Source organism: Pseudopodoces humilis, chromosome 7 (assembly GCF_049639895.1).
Source record: "Pseudopodoces humilis isolate 2021_Gansu_Grassland_sample_001 chromosome 7, ASM4963989v1, whole genome shotgun sequence".
NCBI classification, from domain to species: domain Eukaryota; kingdom Metazoa; phylum Chordata; class Aves; order Passeriformes; family Paridae; genus Pseudopodoces; species Pseudopodoces humilis.
This window is the reverse complement of record NC_142206.1, coordinates 18,930,289-18,951,479: the sequence shown is the minus strand read 5'-3', so window position 1 is coordinate 18,951,479 and position 21,191 is coordinate 18,930,289. Positions and strand designations below refer to the sequence as shown.

The 21,191-nt window shown below is 36.5% G+C and overlaps 1 protein-coding gene across 7 annotated transcripts in view; it reads right to left on the bottom strand.

Moving 5' to 3' along the window:
• Positions 1-21,191, bottom strand: part of PPP6R3 (protein phosphatase 6 regulatory subunit 3) — a 57,383-nt gene that overhangs the window by 18,702 nt on the left and 17,490 nt on the right. For 3 of the 7 annotated variants that reach the window (XM_088058157.1, XM_005522382.3, XM_014251965.2), the window contains exons 3-18: positions 18,981-19,108; positions 16,768-17,000; positions 15,551-15,737; positions 14,585-14,722; positions 13,964-14,029; positions 12,934-13,046; positions 12,377-12,490; positions 11,577-11,706; positions 10,348-10,500; positions 8,274-8,423; positions 7,718-7,782; positions 5,231-5,346; positions 4,757-4,842; positions 3,440-3,526; positions 1,778-1,875; positions 70-124 (exon numbers count right to left, since the gene is read on the bottom strand). In XM_088058157.1, the coding sequence (XP_087914283.1) occupies positions 70-124; positions 1,778-1,875; positions 3,440-3,526; positions 4,757-4,842; positions 5,231-5,346; positions 7,718-7,782; positions 8,274-8,423; positions 10,348-10,500; positions 11,577-11,706; positions 12,377-12,490; positions 12,934-13,046; positions 13,964-14,029; positions 14,585-14,722; positions 15,551-15,737; positions 16,768-17,000; positions 18,981-18,992 (1,803 nt within the window). In that variant the 5' untranslated portion in view covers positions 18,993-19,108. The remainder of the gene's footprint in view (positions 1-69; positions 125-1,777; positions 1,876-3,439; positions 3,527-4,756; positions 4,843-5,230; positions 5,347-7,717; positions 7,783-8,273; positions 8,424-10,347; positions 10,501-11,576; positions 11,707-12,376; positions 12,491-12,933; positions 13,047-13,963; positions 14,030-14,584; positions 14,723-15,550; positions 15,738-16,767; positions 17,001-18,980; positions 19,109-21,191) is intronic. The other 4 variants (XM_088058160.1, XM_014251964.2, XM_088058158.1 and 1 more) reach the window with 2 other exon arrangements.

Sequence of the window (21,191 nt, the reverse complement as noted above, 5' to 3'; positions counted from 1 at the left end):
AAGACTCTGAGATCATATCAAAGTTTAAAAAACAGTAATTTTTCTGATAATATTGGAACACATACTTACACTTTCATTCGTATTGAGGGTAAAGTTGATGTCCGAAACCCGATCAAAAGAAACACTACAAGAAAAAAAGAAATGTGCTCATTGAAACAGGGCTTTCTATTGTGACATGAAGTTATTTAATTTCTCTTTGGTTTCTTATTTTCCAATAATCTAAAAATAGAATATAAAAGATAAAGTAGTCTCCAACACAAAACAGTCAAAGTTACACACCAAGGAGGCCTGGCATTCCTGTGATCTTTTTCACTGTTAAGTATCTTAAACAACAACACAGAACATTGCCATCTACATTTAGGTGTAGAGATGCAACAAGCCTAAACAAGCACAACTGAAATTATATACCCAAATCTCAAATACTGCATTGCTATGCACTGGAAAAAAGCTAGGCCTAAAGAATGCCTAACCTGACTATGCTCTACCATGATATACCTCAAAATCCTGTAAATATCTGCATTTACAGTTCTTACATATTTTAACAGATTAGACCCTTCTATCAAAGGGCCTTCCAACAGGAAGGGACAAAATGAAAAAGTAATATCTAAATCTGTTTCCTAGCAAAAGAACCCCACAAGTATTTTTTTTAACCAATCACTGAAATATTTTGCAAAGGAACCTAAGTTGCAAGTGTGACTGTATTGCTACACAAGACACCACCTGAATTACTGTGTAACGCAGGTAACTTAGAGTGTAACTGATTCTTGCACAGAAGGCGTAACTTCAAAGCAATTTCCTCAATTCTAACAAAGTTAAGGAGTATCCTGCATTACTTCCTCTACCATCATGTCTTGATCTCTTATGTCAGCAGGTCCTGTGGTGTAAAAAGGCAGCAATACTTCTTGGATGGAAGATACCAGCTTCAGTCAGACATCATTTACTAAACACACCTTATAGAAGAGCACTGAGATTATTATAAAAATACCTTCTAAAAACCATCTTGAAGTAACACTTTTTATTCCTACCTGCATGTTCTGGCATCCCAAGCCATAAAATCTTATAAAAACCATGATCAACTCTATGATCAGCAAGAACCCCTATTCTCCCCTTTTCCCTTTATTGCATCCATTTACTTATGAAGAAAGATACCAGCTTTTACGAGGAGTGTTATCTGTTGTGTGCTGGTTTTTGTTTAGTTTGGGTTTTTTTTAACCTGACCAAGATTGTTCTCATTTCCTCATTTTTCACCTAAGACTACTTACAGAAATAAATCTTAGCTGCCTTGACCTTATAAAAAAAGGCAGTTTTACAATAGCCTTCCTTACTCTCCCCTACAGAAAAGTACACTGAGAGACACGTTGCTCCTGTCATCTTTTCCAGGAAAACTTAGAAGTAGAGCTATTCATCTGGTCATCAGCAGGTGAAAAAACTCTGAGACAATGAGAAAGTCAAAGTGACCCAAACAATGTCAGGTCAACAGAGAACCATATGCTCTGTTAAAAAGACTGTTAAAAAGCAGAGTTATAATTCAGTTTTTTGTTCACGAGCACAGCATTCTCTACATTGGCACAACCAGAAGATTAGAAAAAGTAGAGAAACTGTTGCTTTCCTCTGTTCAGGAAGGCTTCTATCAACGCACACAGATGGCACATAAAGACAGGACTGACTGCACATCAGTAAATGCTTGTACTTACCATCAGCAAAACCACAGCCAAAAACACAGTAAGAAAGAAAACTCACAAGACTACAGTTAAATTCAGTGTAATATTATACTCACTTGCCAATGTCATCTTGATCAGCAAACTTCTCATCGTTGAAGCCAAACTGGTCAATAAAATTGGACGTCATTTGTTGCATCTGATAATCAGAAAAGGCCTGGCAACCCCAGGACCAACGACAGTGATATAATGATTCTACTAATACTCTACAATCTATTTGCCCATTTTGCTTCAAAGAAATAAAAGTCTATTTAAAGTAAACATAAAAGGACAGGAAAAGGATTTGTCTTAACCTCTGAATGCTGAAAGGTAGCATCAACTACAACCCTACTTACATTTACTGACTTGAAAGTCAATCTAACAGCTTACAATAAAAAAAGTTAAAACTGTAGGTTAATCACATTAAACAGCACCTTTCCAAATGCACCCCAAAGAAACTATAAAAGAAAAAAGCTGTCTTTTCTCAAAATAACGTAAAGTTATAAACAGTAAGAACCAGAAAAGTAAACTAAATGTAGATACTAAAGCACAGCTGCATATTTATTATGCGGGTATCACTAGCAAAATCAGTCTCGGGCACACACACCTGCAGCATCTATTAAATATTAGAAGAATGAAACCACTGAACATTTTACGTATCGGTGCAGTGTCACTGACACAAATGTGCTGGTTTTTTAAATAAAAATGACAGTGTCAACTGCCAGCAGATTGGTATATACACTAAGGTACATGTGGGCATCATCTATCCATAACAATAGGTTTTTGTCTCTTATTTTGCAGGTCTGTCATTAAATTATAAATTACTACACATCCTCTAGGGACTTTTGATAACATTATTTCCATGTGTAAAGTCAGGCAATGCTAAGACAATCTAGGAAATAAAGCTGTCATGTTAACTCTTGGTTCCTTGCCCAGGTAGCTGAGGGGACACAGTATGGTGGTAAAGTTGAACAGAGTGAATATGGAAGGAAAACAAGAGAACAATCAAAAAACCCCAAGTTTAGATTAAGGCATTATGAAAACTGAAGGAAAAGAAAATATATATAAAAGGAGGAGGTATACAGCAAGACAAACTTGAAAGAAGCAGCACTGGACCATCTGCATTTCTCCAGATTAACTACCTGGAACTGCTGGGATTGCCTAGGCACAGCAGGTCACTAAGGGGATGCATGAAAAGCACAGAGATATTAGAAGATCTTACTTTCTCACTAAAGCTGCTACAGATAGCACCCAACTTATCAAGTTTTTGCACAGGTGCACCTTACAGGTACAAAAGCACTTAATCAGATAAAATGCATCATCAGATTCTTTACAAATGAGCCACCACCCACAATTCAAACTTAGACAAGCAATTACTTATTATAAAAACTATAGAAAATGCATAAAATACCAAAGCCAGTATTAGCCTAGGTAGTTACTATACAGCTGTTAGTGTGATCTGAAAGATTCTGGTTAGAAACCCACACAAATAATGCCATCTAAAGCATCTGATTGTGCCACAAGGCTCCCACTTGTTCACCGCCAGCAAAAGAATTCAAAGAGATGCTTATGAGTCTGGTAAGATACAGCTGTGTGCATGCACACATGCCTATGTTTTAATTTAAACTTTCTAGATTTATATTTGCTTGTGAGAGAAAATAAAAATACCCCTGCTTTTTAAAAAAGTCTTAATTTGCTTCTACAGAAAGAGCAACTTAAGCTGTTAAAAGAATTCAACTCACCTGCTGCAAAGAAGAATCCTGTGAGAAGCCAGTTTCTTTAAAGTCTATTTCATCATCACTGGAAGAATGAATGTGGCAGGTCGTAACCTATACAAAGAAATTGGGTCATTGGCATAGTGTATAATGCATTTGTTTCAGATACATGACATTGTTTTAATGCTTTGTCTTTTTATTCTACTGAAAACTGTGGAGTTTAGAGGTAAGTTTTCAATTAAGTTTTACTGTTATTACATCAAGTACCTCCAAGCACATGATTATATATCTGAAGGGCCAATTAGTGCCATTTTTTATAAGCCTAAAATTCTTCCTCTTTACATGATCCTTCTTGGTGTCTTGACTAAGAAGTAGTTTCTACCCAGAGGAAAATTAACATTCATCTGCAAACCCTACACACTTTGCATTCACAGGCTCAAGAAAAAATGCCTTATGTACACCTTTTGGTCCTTTTCACAAGTTGCACAGTTTCAGATGAACTTCCTATTGCTTCTATTGACACCTGTTAACATCATGTTCCAGTTAGTATTTATGTTGAAACAGCAAATTCAACAATTAATTATATATGTTGAAACAGCAAATTCAACAATTAATTATAGTCCAAATAACACAGGACTAGCACGAGTTAATGAAACCACATGCAAAGCACTGCATTCCTGGAGAAGTCAGGTAAAATAAAATTCATTAATTGGTCTGCTGACATCAGAAACTGCCTCTGCTAATTAAAGTCTCCAAGTAATTACTCTTGGACTGTATTTTTAACACGATTACACACACCTCTTCTACTTAAAGCGTTTTTCCAAAAGTGTAATCGCTACAGCTGCAAGCAGAAGAAATGTGTCAGGTGAACAACGGTAAGCAAAGCAACTTAAGCAAGGTCAGCAACACAGACAGTGGAATGCAGGTGGCAGTCTTCTGTTAAACTTGTACTGGGTCATTTACATCCTGTAGATAAAGCAGTAACACTGGCTCCTGCAGTTTTACTTTGTACTCTCAAGCAGAGAGGAGTTTTCAAGGATACTACCTTAAAGAGGTAAAGAAATCCTCCTCCTTGCAGACTGCCCGGGATTAGCTACACTAGGTAGCTAATCAGGTGAGCCAGTTAGCTATTACTAACTGATCATCTGCATTATGCCTGCACAAATATTAATGATATGGCTTTAGTTGAAAAGTAAGCTAAAGAATTATCAGTTCCATAGCTCACTAACTAGAGGGACTCCTTAAAAGTACACTGGATTTTGGAAGACTGACAGTGCTTCTGACAAAAAGAAATTGTCCAAGTAAAGCAGCAGCAATTTTCCTACCTTACTCATCACTACTTACCAGATCCACTGTATTCCTCTTGTTGGTTTCTCCTAAAGAGCTTGTGCAGAATGTTTCCCATCGCTCTCTGACCTCCTCTGGAAGCTCTAGCATAGGAAGCAAAAAACCCAAACCAATTAGAAATTATCAACAATGAGACATCACTTAATTTTCAAACATTTTTTCCTATTCTACCAAAAATACTGGTAAGAACATATACATCTGCCTAAATTCATAAATATAAGTCCATCTAGCAAACAAGTCCAAATTAAGCAGGTGAGCTCCTCTTTGCATCTATTTCAGAGAGCTTTTTGTTTGAAATGAAAATACTTAAGCATGTGTTTAAGGATTACTGCTTTAAATTGAATGCTTCAGAAGTAACACAGTTGTTTTCTTCTTTAATTCAACAGCTGCCTTCTAATTTAAGTTTCCTTAATTTCCTCAGCATCTGATAATGAAAGTCCTGAAGATAAAGTTAAGACCATGAATGCATACCTTTGATGAGCTGCTGGACTAGTGTGCTGTTTGGCCCCTTATCTGTACTGTGCACAATGCAGTTTGCTATCCTTGTCAGGTGACCCATGTAGCCGTGCCTTCTTCCTCCTTCAGCCCTGCAAGAGACCAAGAGTTCAACTGTCGCACTCAGAGCAACTTTGATGCCATGTGTTGGTGTAAAACACTGCCAGAGTCAAGATGTTACACAAGATAATGCACTGGAGTTCTTCAGAGTTAGAGCTGCGTCCTCAAATCACAGGTTCACAAAAATACTAAAGAATTTAAGGTATCAACTGGTTAGACTTCACTGAGCCAGTTTAGGAGACTTAACTAGCACATAAAATACCAAGAAGGATGTACAAGTGTTTATACTGCTTATCTATGTGTGTAGAAAGCAAAATGCAGAGCATTAGCAAAATAAAAAAAATTAGCAAGTGTTTCAGAGTTTTTAGGAAATTTCTGTTGCTGAGACTATTTTGCAAAACCCCAAAACACCAAATATTCCCTCTGAGCTTTCAGCCCACATTCAAAAGGGAAAAGCATTACTAAATATGCTTCAGTATTTCAGGGTTTCTCAGCGTTACATGTAGCATACCCATTCAAGTTCAGGTTACTGCTTTCCTGAAATTTAGGAACAACATGCTTACCAAAGCTAAAATTACAAAGCCATTTAAATATTTCACACAGAACTGCACTTCAGTAATTAAAAGATGTTAGAGTAGTGCTCTGAACACCTACTGCCAGTTGGAACTGTTCTAAATCTGACCAAAGAGCAATCATGAAATGATTGCATTTGGCTGCAAAACAATCAAACTTCTGCTGCACTGGTTTAAGGTTTTGTATTTTAAACAAAAACCAAAAAAGACCTCCTCACCCAGCTGGACAAACCTTCCATAACTGAAATCTTTGTAAAGTGACAGCAGCTCATGAAGTACCTTACATTATGCAAACACAGATCACATGATTTTATTTTCCACCATCATCATCCAACATATGAGGTAAGTGAAATTATGTCTATGCAAGGTATCATGAATAAACTCCCACACTGTTTACAGCTTGCTTAGGTAATCACTACATTCAAAATGTAGCACATGATGACAGCAAAGGTTATAGTTTCTAATACAGGATATAACATAGAGTGCTTCTATTGACAAACTAGACTGAGTCATCATTGCCTAGCCAGAAAGTCTGGAATACAACTGTACATTTTGTTAGCAAACCTTTATTAAGCCCAGCGAATCAAACAACTTTTACTATGTCAGATTTTCACCAGCAGAAAGCAGACACCTTTAAGCTTCTAGAGCTGCTTGAAATAACATTAAGTGATAGAATACAAAAAAACTAAAAAACTACCCATTTCCAGAAACAGTACCCTTAAAGATTTATCTTTTACAGCTGGAGCCACACCTGTACAAAACTGGATAGAGGAGTGAATTCATTACAAGTCTGTTTCCAGATAAAAGCACTACCTAAGGTTTGAAACACTATTTTCTTCATTAGTATTCTGAAACATGAGACTAAATATTTAATTAAATCATTCATATGGTAAGCACTGGATCAAGAACAGTCTTATCCAAGTAAAACTTAAGTTTTAGGTTGGAATTACAAAGAAAACTTTTCATATTTCTCTCCTACAAGAATCTAATTGCCTGTAAAGTCGGCAATTCTCTATAACCTCAGGAGAACTGATAAAAAATGGAAGACATTCAGGAGAACATGTTTTCTACAGTCAAATTTAGCACGTTCATTTCTTTATTAGCCAACTTCTTCACCATCCTTATTTCCAGGTCAGTTATATTATCCATATACTTACTATCTGATCCACTTAAGATAGGAACAGGAATGTTTTGGAGAGTGGAACTGTCTCAACATTCCATCAAATCAGCAGCACTACCCCAGCAAGTAAATTCAATATTTTGACAGGTCAGAATTAACATTTACTGTTCAGTATCTCCAGAGCTAAAATTATTTGGCCTTCATGAGAACATTTTACTGCCTCAGGTGATGAATGAGGATTTTTTTCTCCTGCTACAAAAATGGCTTCAGACGATGTTAGCTACTTGAAGCTTACATCCTTTCAAACACATAATTTTAGAATGTGTTCTATTGCTGAGGAATTGGCTTTTACTATTTAGGAGTCCGATGCTCACCAGTATGTGATATGCTTCGATGTGTTCACAAGTAATTCTCAACTGCTTACTAGGGAAAAGTATCTCCTGTCCCCTCATAACTTACAGTATGTTTCTGTACTAGAACATGGGTGAACTTTAAAGATCACAGTAATATACATGGCAAAAATGACAACTCTCATGCTCTCAAGAGGTCACAGGAATACTACCAAAAACTACAGGAGAAAGCTTTGACCCAAATATTAACATACAAGTGATTCTAGAACTGGCTACAGCACTTCTGAATTGGTTATGCATTAATTTTACCACTCAAGTCTTATTTAGACAATTGTAGGGAATGAGGAAACTAATTACTCACTGTTTCTTCTCATTCGTGTCCCACGCTTCAAGTATTCTTTCTATTAATTGGCACTTAAGGAAGAGCTGTCAAAAAAGCAAAATATGCTTAGTAGCAGTAAAATTGAACACCATTTATGCATTTATAGTTGACTAAAGTCTGCAAGTCTTAATTTCACATTCAGGATACATGCTTTCATTAAATGGTTGAAAGTCCAGCAGTCAGATCGCAACCTGAAACCTAAAAGCTAAACCTTATTAATTCTACTCCTCTTAAGTGCCAAGTTGTTGTAGTAACATAAAGCTACTGAAATAGTAATTTTAAGCCTTAAAAATAGGAGAAACTTCAGGGAAAATAAATACTTGAAGCTCTTCACCATGCTCACTTTGGAGCAAAAAAAAAACCAAAAACAACAACAAAAATCTACTCTATGGCAGTTTCAGGTTTCACATTTTAGGTAAAACCAGAAGGACAAATCTTTTTCATTCTATACATTAAGTAGAATTGGGGTGCATTTTATGTAAAATTAACTGCATGGAAACGGGAAAATTGAAGAGACTTGCAAAACACAACTTACATGTTTCAGTAAGAGATTGTCCCCACTGGAATCCTGATCTGTAATTGTGCCATTTTCCGTGTTTTCAAGAGGACTTGCAAGAATTAATGCAATACAGATTTCTACTTGAGTATGCAAAAAGTTATTCCACGTATACTTAAAAAACATGTCCTGAAAAACAAATTCACCAAGGTTTACACAAACCAAGATCTTTTCATTAAACATAACCAATAGTCTCACCCACCTAATCATTTTAATGACTACACTGGAAGAAATATTTTAAGTTTTACAGTAAGTATTATTTATTGTACAGGAGAAAATTTGTGACCCACAAAACCAGTAACTTCTGTGCTTGCCATTATCTGAATGCAAGGAATACTATCCTGGATCATAACAAGAATTCAACTAACTGAATTTATTGCAGGGGTCACCAGTAATGCACTTTCAGACTATGAAGATGAGGAGAAATAATGCTCCCCACTTAAATTTCTTCTGCCAGCTGCAGCCAAAAAAGTCCCAGAGTCAGAAGTGTTATTTATGACTTTAAAAGTCCTTGACTTTGAGTCACTTAACCTTCCTGGTATCTATAATAGCCTTTTAGAAATGTGCTCCTCACTTCAGTGAGATTCCTTATGAAATTGTATCTACCTGTTTCAAACCCATCATCCACTACCTCAGGTAATCTAGAAGCACTTTAAGATCATTAACAAAGCACCAGACAAATACTGAGGTTGATTTACAATTTACAGCATTCATTAAGTCAAGTTCTTGCTTCTCCCCATTTTTTCTCTTAGACACAAGAAAGACTTTTGTCAAGCCTAGTTATTTTAGGCTACTCACTGCAAAATTCAAATGATGGTTGTCACTGGTAAAATGTATGTAATGAGTTCTGGAAATACGTGCAGTGACTGGAACAGTATGGAACAATTTTAGTCTCATTCAAAGTACAGGTAAAGGTCTTCAATCTATCTTCAGTCCTCCTAAACTAATGACATTCTCTCAGAACTTTTCCTAAGTCTGCCCAGTAAAACATGTGCTATTTCATCAAACAGCACAAAACACTGAGGTTTCCATGGCTACAAGTACTTTTTTTTCCTCATGCAAAACTTGCAACAGAAAAATGTGTTCAAATCTCACTGAACTTAGTTTACAAAATAATCTATTTACAAGAACACATGAGTACATAGTATGTACATTCCTTTACACAATGGATCTAGGAAAAACTTCAGCTACAGTAAAGTCAACTATTTGTATAAAAGTTAGTAACTGTCTGAAAATCCAATTGTGAACAAAATTTGAGATGAAAACATTTCAATCACACTGTATTAATCAGTCACAGGAAAAAAGGATTTTGGACCAAAATCGGGGAAGAAAAGGTATTTACACTTTAATCTTGCAACTGCCAACTTAGGAGTTTACATATTGTTATTCAGTAACTAGCTTAAGTTCTACATGATTTGCTAGTTATATTTTAATCAACCAACATTTGGATTTCTTTGGTGAACCTAAACACAAAGAACCCATCTGCTATAGTGAAAGTATGAGGTAGGAAGGACTCAAAGTACATGTTCACATTAACAAAGAGCAATGAGTTAGGTAATTGAGTTTGCTGTACAGCACCCTGCTTTGAGGTTTGGAGTACAAGCTACCAAGAGTAACTGTTCCTTTACAAGATACTGCTGAGATACCACATTGTAGGCCATATATTAGGTGAGAAAAAAGGGCTTTGAGGGAACAACTTAGGGAAAAAATGAAAATAGCAATGAAGCCTTAAATGGCTTAAAAAAAACATGGTTGAAAATTGGAGAATGTCCAGCTGAAAATAAGCTTATTAAGATAACCGCTTCATGTATTTATGAAGGTGTAGCAAGTAAGAACCATTCCAGTGATCAACACTGACCTCAGACAGACTGATTAACAGTAAAATCCAGGATTAAAAGTTCTTAAACCAAGCAATAGGCATCACAATACAAAGATGCAGAAAAGGTAGGCTGGAAAATAAGTTAGACTGGAAAATTACCTGCAGAGTATGAAAAAGCAGCCAAGATCTTAACAGCAACTCATAAAAATAAAGAAGATGGCATGAAGTTCTTACCAGTATTACTCCTATGCTGTTAAGTTCTATAAGCTCCTGATTCACGCTGCTTGTATTTGTCTGTAAAAGGCTAGATATTAATCTAATCACGTTTAAACGCGTGTTTCCTACAGGTGGATCCAGTACACCCCAGGTTGTCTTCATGACACTTTTCTGAAAAAAAAAAAAAATTTAATACATAAACCCATCAGCTTAACATTACTACATACAATGATTGAGTAGTGCTTAAAAATAGACACATTTAGTCCTTGAGCAACTGTCTTACCTTCATCCTGCAAAAAAACCCTCCTTTTAATTCCAAATACTGGAGCTTATTTTAATTCCACAGACAGGAAGCACTAAAACCAGTCACATGAAAGTAACAACTTGGTAAAAAAATGATTGCTAACTACAGACAGGACCTCTAAGTAGATGAAATCTACGCAGTCTTGGCAGGAATTAGGAGATAGTTCCTCAGAAATAATTCTCACTCATTAATCCAGCTATATTCTACATCACTACAATATACACAGAACAGTTACATGGACAGTCTAAATATATTATAATGCCTCAGCAACCCTACCTTCATATATTTAAAAACAATTTCATGTTAATTTCTCTGTTAAAATCTGCAGCACCCAGTTCAGGGTGTAGTGCTCCAGCTGAAATTCTGCCAGTGAAAATGTGAGTAGAAAATACAAATGGATCACAGGTAAACCCCCTATTTATACATTTCTTTTATCTTGGCAAGAACATGACATAGGTAAATTGCTTGCATCAGCTGTAAAGCTCAAGGAATTTAACATGCCTAGAGTGCAGGGATGTGTCATGGAGCTTATCTACTTGGGTCCTGGGAAAGTCAAGAGAATTGCATGAGCCTGATGTGGGCCATTCCAAAGTTCCAAACAACTGCAGCATCTATAGCCCGTGTTTCCTATCCAGACTGGATTTCCAAGCAGAAAATAGGACCTCCCTTGAGAATATACAGCAAATCTCTTTTCATTACTCTTAGAAAGCGGTAACTTCACCAAGGTTACTTTGCTAATTAAACAAAGTTTGTGCTGGAAAAGCACAAAACATTGCTGCTCATTACTACTGTTCGCCTGAGCCAAAGCTCACAACAGGCTAGGAAGTAGCCTGGATGCTTGCCTGGAAGTTGTTAGACTGGGTTTTGTTTGTTATAATCTGCCTAAAACAGACACCTGGTGAGTTTTGCTTCAATTAAATTGTTAACACAAGATTTCACTTACTTTTGGAGGCTCAAGTAGGAGCTCATGGAAGGATGAAAGTCGTGCTTTTATGGCTTCTAAAACACTTTTGTTGACAGAGTATGTGGAATTGCTCATGCCTGGAGGACAGATCTCTGTATGTCCTTCAAATCTAAAACACATATCAGCAAAATTTGATAATTAGTACCAAAACTAGTTGTAAGACATCTCTGAGGTATGTAACAATTCTGAAAGGATGTGAAAGTAACTAAGAGGCAAAAAATGTAAAAACATAGGGTTACATACACATAAAAATTAAGCGTTATATAATGGGTAAACAAGAGATTTTGCCCAACACTAGCCCTAGTATTTCTAGGTTTATCGTGCTTGAAATCCCCCAAGTAGTTTTGAGATTAAAAAATACATTTTAATTTGCTTTATCAAAGCAGATAAATTGCTTCGTTTATCTATCCAAAATAACATCAGCTGAATGTACCAGAGAGATCTGTTGGGCAGTTTTCCAAATGAAGTTGCAGTAACATTACAAATAACTTTTAGAAAGTCAATATTCGGTCACTCCACTATACATATTTATTCTATTCCCTGTATCCAGAAACAAACTGATGAAATGTAGTTAGTCTGATCTGTCTACTGGTACTCACACCAGCTTCTAGAAAAAGCTGCAGAAAGACCAGTCATTTGGTGAAAGTGTAGTAATGTCAACCACAACTGATTTGCATTTTTACTCCTTCAGCTACAACAGGTCAGAAATGGTTTGGTCACAAGCATAAGGAAGGCATTTGCTACTGCAGGCATAAACCAAGTGAAATAGTAACACTTACGTCTGTCGTCTTGTCTCAAGTAAGGTCAATAGGATTTGGATTGCACTGACTATTGCAGATTCATTTTTTTCTTTATGAAAAATATTAGACAGAAGCTGCTCTATGATTTCTTGTCTGAAAAGAAAAGCATTGGCAGCAGGTTAAATCACTACAGGATACAGCAGCTAGCAGAAGTAACTACCATTTGCCCACATAAAAGGGAGAAAGGAATACATGAGAATAATTTCTGGCAGAAACATACACTTAGATTAACTTAAGTAATAGAACAAAGCTGAAGTCTCCCATATTTAGTTTGTACAGTATCAAGCTGACCTCCACATGTAAGGGCAGCACAGGAAATAATTTAATGAGACAACTTCACTCCCACATTCCCCACTAGAATATCCTCCAGGTATGCTCTGCTTACTCACCAAGTTATTTTTCATTACACAAACAGAAGATGGGTAGTCAAGAAAATTCACCTGAAAGTTTGCCATTACTGAAGGTTTTAAAGGTCAAAAGTTAAATACTAGGTTCTTATGAAGTGAGAATAAAATCAAAAATTCAAACCAGCTTACTTTTCTAAACTTGCAAGCAGTGGATCTGGTTCTGAGCTGTTCTGTACTTGTAGCATCTGGTCTCTGCTTAGACGAATAATTTCACAGAGTGACTGTGATGCATTTGAATGCCTCTGAAACAGAAAAACAGCACTTTTCACTACAAGAATAACATGTTGGATTTTTAACTCTTCAGGTAAAAAAGGTGAAAGCTTCAACATGGACAAGAGCTCTCCTACCCAAAAACATCCAGGCAGAGCTTTATGCCGTAACTAACTTTAACAAAACAAAAAAAAACTTTGAAGCACAAGGCAAGAATTTATTTCCAACATTAAGGTGGCAATACATGAGAGCTGAATCTTCCAACAACTCCAAGTATGCCTAAGGCTTCAATATGGATCTCAAAAAGATCCATATTGATCTTTTTGAGATCCCCAAAAAGGGGGCAGGGAGGCAAACAAAACCACATAACCTTCCTCAAATAACCACACTTAATACTGAAATCAGCTTACTGGAAAAAGCAAGAAGAAAACAGTAAAACTAAAAAGTTCTAACACCACGTTGTACAGTTGAACAGATAGACCCAGGAGAGTGCCAGTGATGCCTTAAGCTTCAGCTGTTATATTTTTCAGATCCTGTGCTGCATTAGCGTATAAGTCAACTTCATAGAGAGTGTTAGTAAGCTCTCTTTACAGTTTGGTCAGATAAAACAATCCTTCTAGGCCTGAGAACCAAGGTCACCATCACAGCCTCAAGCCAGGAAGTATAAACAAAAGTGAATCGGGGGGGGGAGAAGCAAACTGGAGCAATGTGACTTCATTACCTGACGCTGTAATTGGACAATTAAACTCTCATATGCAAATAGACCCAACTTATTTATATCTGTTTGAGAAAACTGGTGACTGCCGTCCATCTTGGGTGTAGCCTCTGCAAGGTTCCTGCACTGCCCAGGGTGTATCTTCAAGGCCTTTACTAAACACCCACTTTCTCTAACTCTGTCTAGCCTCTGTTCTAGATAGCCAGTCCAAGGCATCATCAGACCAATACTTACATCTTCATCTTGAGATGGGTGTACTATTTCCACAAGCCGCTGGATAATTTTTTCCTCATTCAGCCACTGTAAAAACATTTGTGGATGTTAATAAGAATTTTTCCCAAGTGAACGAATTAAAAGAATTCCTGAAACTGAAAGTAGCCTTTTGACAACTGCCACAAGTCAAAATGCCAATACTTCTAAATAAGGATTAACAGTACTTCAGAAAGAAAAGAAAAAGTAAAACCAGCATTTCTGAGCCACAGTAAAAAAGAAAATCTTAGGTTAATTTCAACAAACTTTGATGCCATAAGTGTGTTTGGTCAGGTCCAAAACAATTTTAAAATTGCACCTCACCTGTCGGGTGTAAGTTAGATATTAAAGACTGCAAAAGAGAACAGCCACTCAGGTACTAAATTGTCCCCAACGGCACTGGGGTTTCAGTGGAAAAGTACTGGCACCTCAGAAAAGAAAAAAAAAACCAACCACACCAAAAAAAAACCCCACAAACAACACAAACAAACAAAACCCCACACATCAATTTCAGCACGTTCAAGAAATAAACTTAGTAAAGCAAGCAGACATTAAGCCAGCTTAATTCACACATGTCAGACAAAAGTTCTGCAACATTTTACTTACATTTAGCACTTCTTGCCGGGGCTGTGGAGGTTCTATGCAAGTCAGTAGCCTGAGCAACAAGTCCATGATAGCAGAGGTCCCTATGTGCTTAATAATGAGGTCTACAAAATCATGCTTCCTCTTTAAAAAATCCACAATCTGGAAAGGAAAAAGTAAGCTTATGTTTGATTCATGTATTTTACATGATAAATTACACCGATCACTTTTAATTTCACTCTCCTACCAAACTGACAAAATAGGTGAGAACTTCTTAAACACTTCTGCCACTTAAAGCCTGCAGTAAAGACAAGATAAAATAAATCCCAGGCAGAAAACATTAAAAGGGCACAGGGCAGATCCATACTATATGCAGTGTGTCCTGGGTCTCCTCTCAAACCCAACCTGCTGACCATAACCTACTTAAAATGCAAAACAGAGTCAAGTTTTCTTTTTGATATGAATCAGTCTCATCTCTGGCAAAGTTCAACACAACAAAATTCTTAATACAAACAGTAACTCACGTTTGAGAGTCAAGTCATGCCAGCTGTTTGCAGTATTGGATCACATGCACTGACTACAAGAGCATTTCTGAACAAGGACTCCAAATGTTTCTCTCCTTGTTCTAAATAATTCTTCACACCAAGTCAAAATCACTATCACCGATTCAAGTAATTTACATTTGCTTTTAACAGCAATAAATGCAAATATGATCATATAAAACACTGAATTAAGCTAAGCCAAAAGGTAGGCACTCACACACTGACTGCATATATAGCTCAAGCAAATCTGAATCAAATACATCCTACTCATCCAAGTGTATTTTTTAATCATGTGCAAAATGAAAAGGTATCTTCAGCTAGGGTGGAACCTGAATGCTCTGTTTTGACTCTGCTGCTATCCCTCAATCCTGTAGTCTTAAAGCAGAATTGCTGAGTACTACAGCTTTATCAGAGCACTTTTTAAGTTGGAGAGTTTGCAAATAGTTACCTGTTCTGGTTTTCTGCTGATAAGAATACTTAACACCTTGCTGAAGAAACTGGCCAGTAGAGGGTTTAGAGGAGATTCGTTGAAGAGGAAGCTGTACAGTTTCAGGAGTAAGGACTCTTCTTCTCCCAATCTATCATTGATCTGTGAGACATCTGATGTAAGCAGCTCACATGATATGTTTGGGTATCTGGGGAGAAGAAAACATTATCCATCACTCATACTTCAGAGTTCTCATACTTCCAGCTCTAAATTCAGATCCTGATAATGCATTTGACTAGATTTTCAAGCAGGGCTGATCTACACTGAAGCAGCAAACTAATTAATACAAAATATAAATTACTAACACAAAGTAATAAAACTGCATATTCAGCCTGTTTTCATTTAAGAAGAGTGCACTACTTCTATCTTCAGTAGCAGTAGAACACCAGTAGGAAGTTGAGAAAGGAAAGAGCAAGCTTTCATTTCAAGTTCTACTGTTAAGTCCAACCCTTCAAGTACTGACTTCTTACTTGCTTCAATTCCCAGCTCTACTAGAAACATTCACAGGAGGCTTGGTTTACCAGAAATGCGGAAGTTCTACAACTAGGAGCGTAGCTTATTTCCCATTATTTTAATACACCATTTTAAGACAAAAAGCAGCTTTCTGTATGGACAACAGTAAAATATGCCAAAAGCAATACAAGTGCTTTTCTACAAACTGCTAGATGGATCTTCAGTTTGAACCTTCTCAGCAAGCCAGAAGTCATGGCCATACTCCAGAAAGGAAAACATCAGCATTTGGACCCTAAGGACATTCTTCCAAGGAGCACCATGAATCTTCTAAAAGGCATCTTCAAAACATCTTACAAGTCAACAAAACAAAGCTAACCATTCAGTTATACTACCCAAAAAGGGTTTTTCATTCAACTATTTTCTGAATCACAACTACAGGATTCTTAATGTGAGTTCTGGTTGGACCGTTTTTTTTGGCAAATGCTTTGGACAGGAAATGGTTTTGGAAGCATTTGTGGATAAGAAGCTTCCATTTGAAAACTATGCATATATTAGAATTATTTACTTAGAAGTTCCATGAAGCCTCTTGAAAACACACTTAATCTAAAATACACCAATATTTTACTATACACCAGCACACAGGGATTCACACTATCAAATTAACTAGATTTATTTAGTCCTCTTTCCACCTTCCAAATTTCCCCCAAACCCAAAAGTCTTCCTACTTATATCGAATTTTTTCATCCATGTCTTGAGGTGGCTCTTCAATAATAAATGAAACTAAGTCTTCCAAACATTCTGACTTCAGCAGAAACTCTATAAGTTTGCGATTCTGAGCCTTGCACTCCTGTAGAACATCCTCTTCATCCATCAATTCCTTCAGTGTTACATCTTCTCTCTCTAGAAGTGTATCTATGTGCGATGATGAATGGAGATCAAATTTCCAAAACATGCTGGTCTGTGTGAGAAGAATAGCAGTATATTAGCAGTAGCCATTATTCTAACATCCAAAGGTAAGAGTTAGGTAGGGTTTTACTTACATGAAAAGAACATGCTAATTTGCATTAAAGAAAAAGATATGAAATTTGCTTTTCCCATTCCTTTTTTAGAAATCTATCCATTGAGTCAGAGATTCAGAACTATTTACTCAGCAATTAATTGAGCTGGGCCAAGATGAAACGGACAGAGAATAACTGCACTGAAATACAACCCCCATCACTGAAGAAAACATCTATAAAGGTAGAGGAATTGAAAGAATTTTAGCTTGCAGGAAGCACACTTCAGAGGAGCTAATGTCAACACTACACTAATTGTCCCTGCCTCCACAAACTTGACAGAGGAGGAGTATCGAAGGCCAAGATGTCTTACACAAACATGTAAAGGGCAGTGGCCCCAACCACTGAAACACTCTAAGAGGCTGTAACAGATCTGTAAGAATGAACAACTTCATCTTTTTCTATAAAATACTTCGGCACCTCTATATTAATTCTTTTTCTCTAAGACACCTTTTGAACAGTTGCTACTGAGACAACTGTGCTATCAGAAAAGAGTACTTCAGTCCACAATATATCAAATAAATTCTTGCTTTCACCTCTCATTAAGCTCCATATAAACAATTCATTTCCCTCCAGCCCTGAAAACAGAGCTTTTACATGACCTCTGACACAGCATTAATTTGGTTTATATGAATGCAGATTTTAAGTGGACTGAAAAGAGATACTAGAACACAGTAAGGGTAACTTTCCTTTCCTTACAATTGAAAGTAGTAGTTTTGAGCAGCACTAAGAAAGAAATAAAGAAAGACTCCTTTTGTTCCTTTAGTAAATATTTTCCAAACATGCAAGATTAGTTCAATGTATTAGTTACTGCTGTGCATTAGCAATATCAGCTGTGAGGATATGTAGTTAAGGCAGGGAATTTCAGTGAATAGTGTTATTTTAGCAAGGACACTTCTGTAAACTGTAGGCTGTATACAGGAGCAAGCTTAAAGGCAATAATCCAACTATGCTGTTGTCATACAATCAAAACACCCCATAAAATTAGAATAGAAATATCCAATTCTTTTCCAACTAAGAGACAGCATTTAAGCACTTATTTCCAAGTTAAAATTGATTCAGCATGCATACTACAGCTACTTAGAACAGCATTGTGTCAAATTTAGCACTTGAGCAGTTTGGAAACAGAAATTACCTCAAGAATCTAGCAAAACCCTTGTGTGCACAATCTTTCCATTAGCAAGACTTTCAGTATTCAGCCTAAATAATTTAAAGCTTGTTATATTCACGATGGAGACATTTTAATTGCTTTGAAGGTTTTAATTGCTGCTTTAACCACTACATACTGATCACCTTACTCCGCTTAATCTTTTTTCAGAAGCTGTAACATTCACAACTGGCCCTAGATTGCATAGCTTTCTGTTCATAAAGATAGGGGATTCAAAATCAATCAAACAATGTACAGATTTATTCAACTGTAATATTGGTACTAATCTAACATCCCATGCCAGTATTAAATGATTAGGAAGCAGAAAAAAATTATTTTGTACTAGAAGTATTAGTAAATTTTCACCCAGGGTTTAACACACCTGATCTTACAAATTAGCTTAAATCAACTTATACAGTTACAAAAAACACTAGCTTGTGGATAATACAAGCCACACACAAACTTACTGTGAGGAACTGAAACCAGTGCATTATTAAAGCCAGATGATATTTTTGATTGGGATTTTTAAATCTCTAGAAAGCAGATCAAATCCCTCCCCTTGCCCCAATTAGTGAAAATACCATCCTCATAAGTAACCACTATCAATGCTAATTCCAGATCTAAATACCTCTGTAGTGATTAATGCTCATTTCAGTAGTTTCAATGTATTTCTCAGTCAGTTATTTCAAGAGAAATTCAACAATAGAAAAGAGCAATAACAAAAAAAGAGGCATACTACTGCAAACATGTTACTGCGTTATTTCACAAACTGTCTCCCAGGCAAGCTCTTTTAGGGGCTGCTCCCTCAATATGTCAGGTGCCGGCCACAGATTATTCCATCACTTCTCAACAGGAGCCCAGGTCCTTTGAAATAAGGAAAAATAAACAACATAAACTGTGCCAAAGGGAAAGTCCAGGAACCCTGAAGAGAAGAGAATTTTCATAGCCATTATTACTGATAGTAATCTAGAATCAGCCTAGCATAGTTTTGATTGATAGTTTTAAAATCAAAACATGTTACTGCTATTTTTCTCACAGCCTACCTTTCTACCCTCCCTCCCAAAATCTACTAGTTCTGAAATTCTGAATCATCATGCTTTTTCAAATTTCAGTCCATTGGATTAGGCCTTCTATCCAAAACTCACAAGTGTGCTCCTTCCAAGACTTCACTACCTGCAAATTTACAAAAAACTCAATGGGTCAAATGGGTTGTATTACTCCCAATGTTACTTCACTTTCAATCAGGGCAGAAAAAGACATTTGGACTCAATGCGAGATTGACAAAAGACTTCCAAATATGAGATATGCTCAAGATTAGAAACTACAAGAAGCAAAATAATCCAGGATGACGTTAAAAACTCTCACATGTGGAAAGACAAAATGTGTTAAAGATGGCAAAGATGCTCCACGTATTTGACCGTCTTTTGTAATGTGTTAGTCTTCTATAATCTCTGAAAGTTCCCAGTAAGCAAGACTGACATCCAGTTCATTAAACAATACTTATTAAAGTTTACATCAACTTGCTGATGCACAACTTACAAGTCAAGATCCTGAGTAACATCTAATATCCAGAAAAACATTGCTATGTTTTCTTAATTAATATTGTTAACAATTTCTTCTCTGAATGAATAGCATTCCATGTAATAAACACTTGACTTAAATCTAAAATGAAAAAAGCAGTTCAACAAAGCAAAGAAAGCCTGCTTCCAATTGCTGACATACAAGTAACTCAAATTCTCACTTTTATTATCTGCTAAAAGGAAGAAATAAAGCTTAGAAACAAGCCTTTCAGATGAAGAAGAAAAATTAAGTCTTCTGTCTGCTAAGGGGAAAGAAAACCCCACTAGTACTTTTAACAGTAACTAGTCAATGGCTCTTTTAGGAAGTCAAGCGCATAAGTGGCATTTCCATGAAAAAAAACCAACAATACAACTGGTAACAGTTGTATCACAAAGTCTCTCTGTAGCTTCAAGTGACGGTAGCTGTCACTCACTTTTCTGAATAGACACATTCCTGTTTTCAAGCTACCAAACTAAGATGTGAATTCCAGTCAGAAAAGCTTATGATTTAGGACATCTCCTATACTGAGACAAAGCAGACTTTTACAAAGCAGACTAACAAGTCCTTACGGCATCCAGAAGTCCTTCCAGTAAATAAGAAAACCAAATAATAAAAACTACACTGTTCCTCTGAGTTGAACTTTCAAGCATCATACTTAGGTTAAACAAACATGAAGGGGTGTTTTACACTGAGTTCCTTCCAACTCAGTACCTCAGATTTCCGCACAGAAATTGAGTATTGGCAGCTCCAAGCAGACATAGGCATCTAGACTAGTGTAGAAAGAAAACCAGAAGGATTTCAGTAGCCAGCTGGAGGCTCTTTACCTGACAACTGCACAGATGTATATAAACAGAGCTTCAGGTAGGAACTTCACAGATTTTACTGCAATGCCCAGTTTCACTTTTCAAGCAAGAGAAACTTTAAGTGTATCAGTGTCAAGCTGAAGATTCTGTAGTATGCGAAATTCTGAAAAATGCTACATATAGTTGTAACAATTACTTCATTGTAAAAAAAATCAAACCCAGAATCCATCACTTTTCTTTGTGCACTATTGTATTTTCTTACTATAGGGTTCAAGTACAGAAGGAAAAGAAAATCAGCTACTTTTGTACCAACAAACATTTCCACAATTGAAGCACGTCTTAAGTGATGTAGTAGCCTACTTCAGCAAAACAGGATTTATAATTTCTGTGCAGCAACTAGCAAAAGCCAATCTACTTGCTGGATACAAGGAGAGCAACCACCAAAGGAGTCCTTGATTTTAAGATGGTCTTGCACTTCTTAATGACAAAAGCATTTCCAATACAAAGAATCCTTTGCCTCCTAAAAACCAAGTAGGTAGGTAAGTTTAAGGAAGGACAAAGTAATAATAAAGATAGTAAATAAT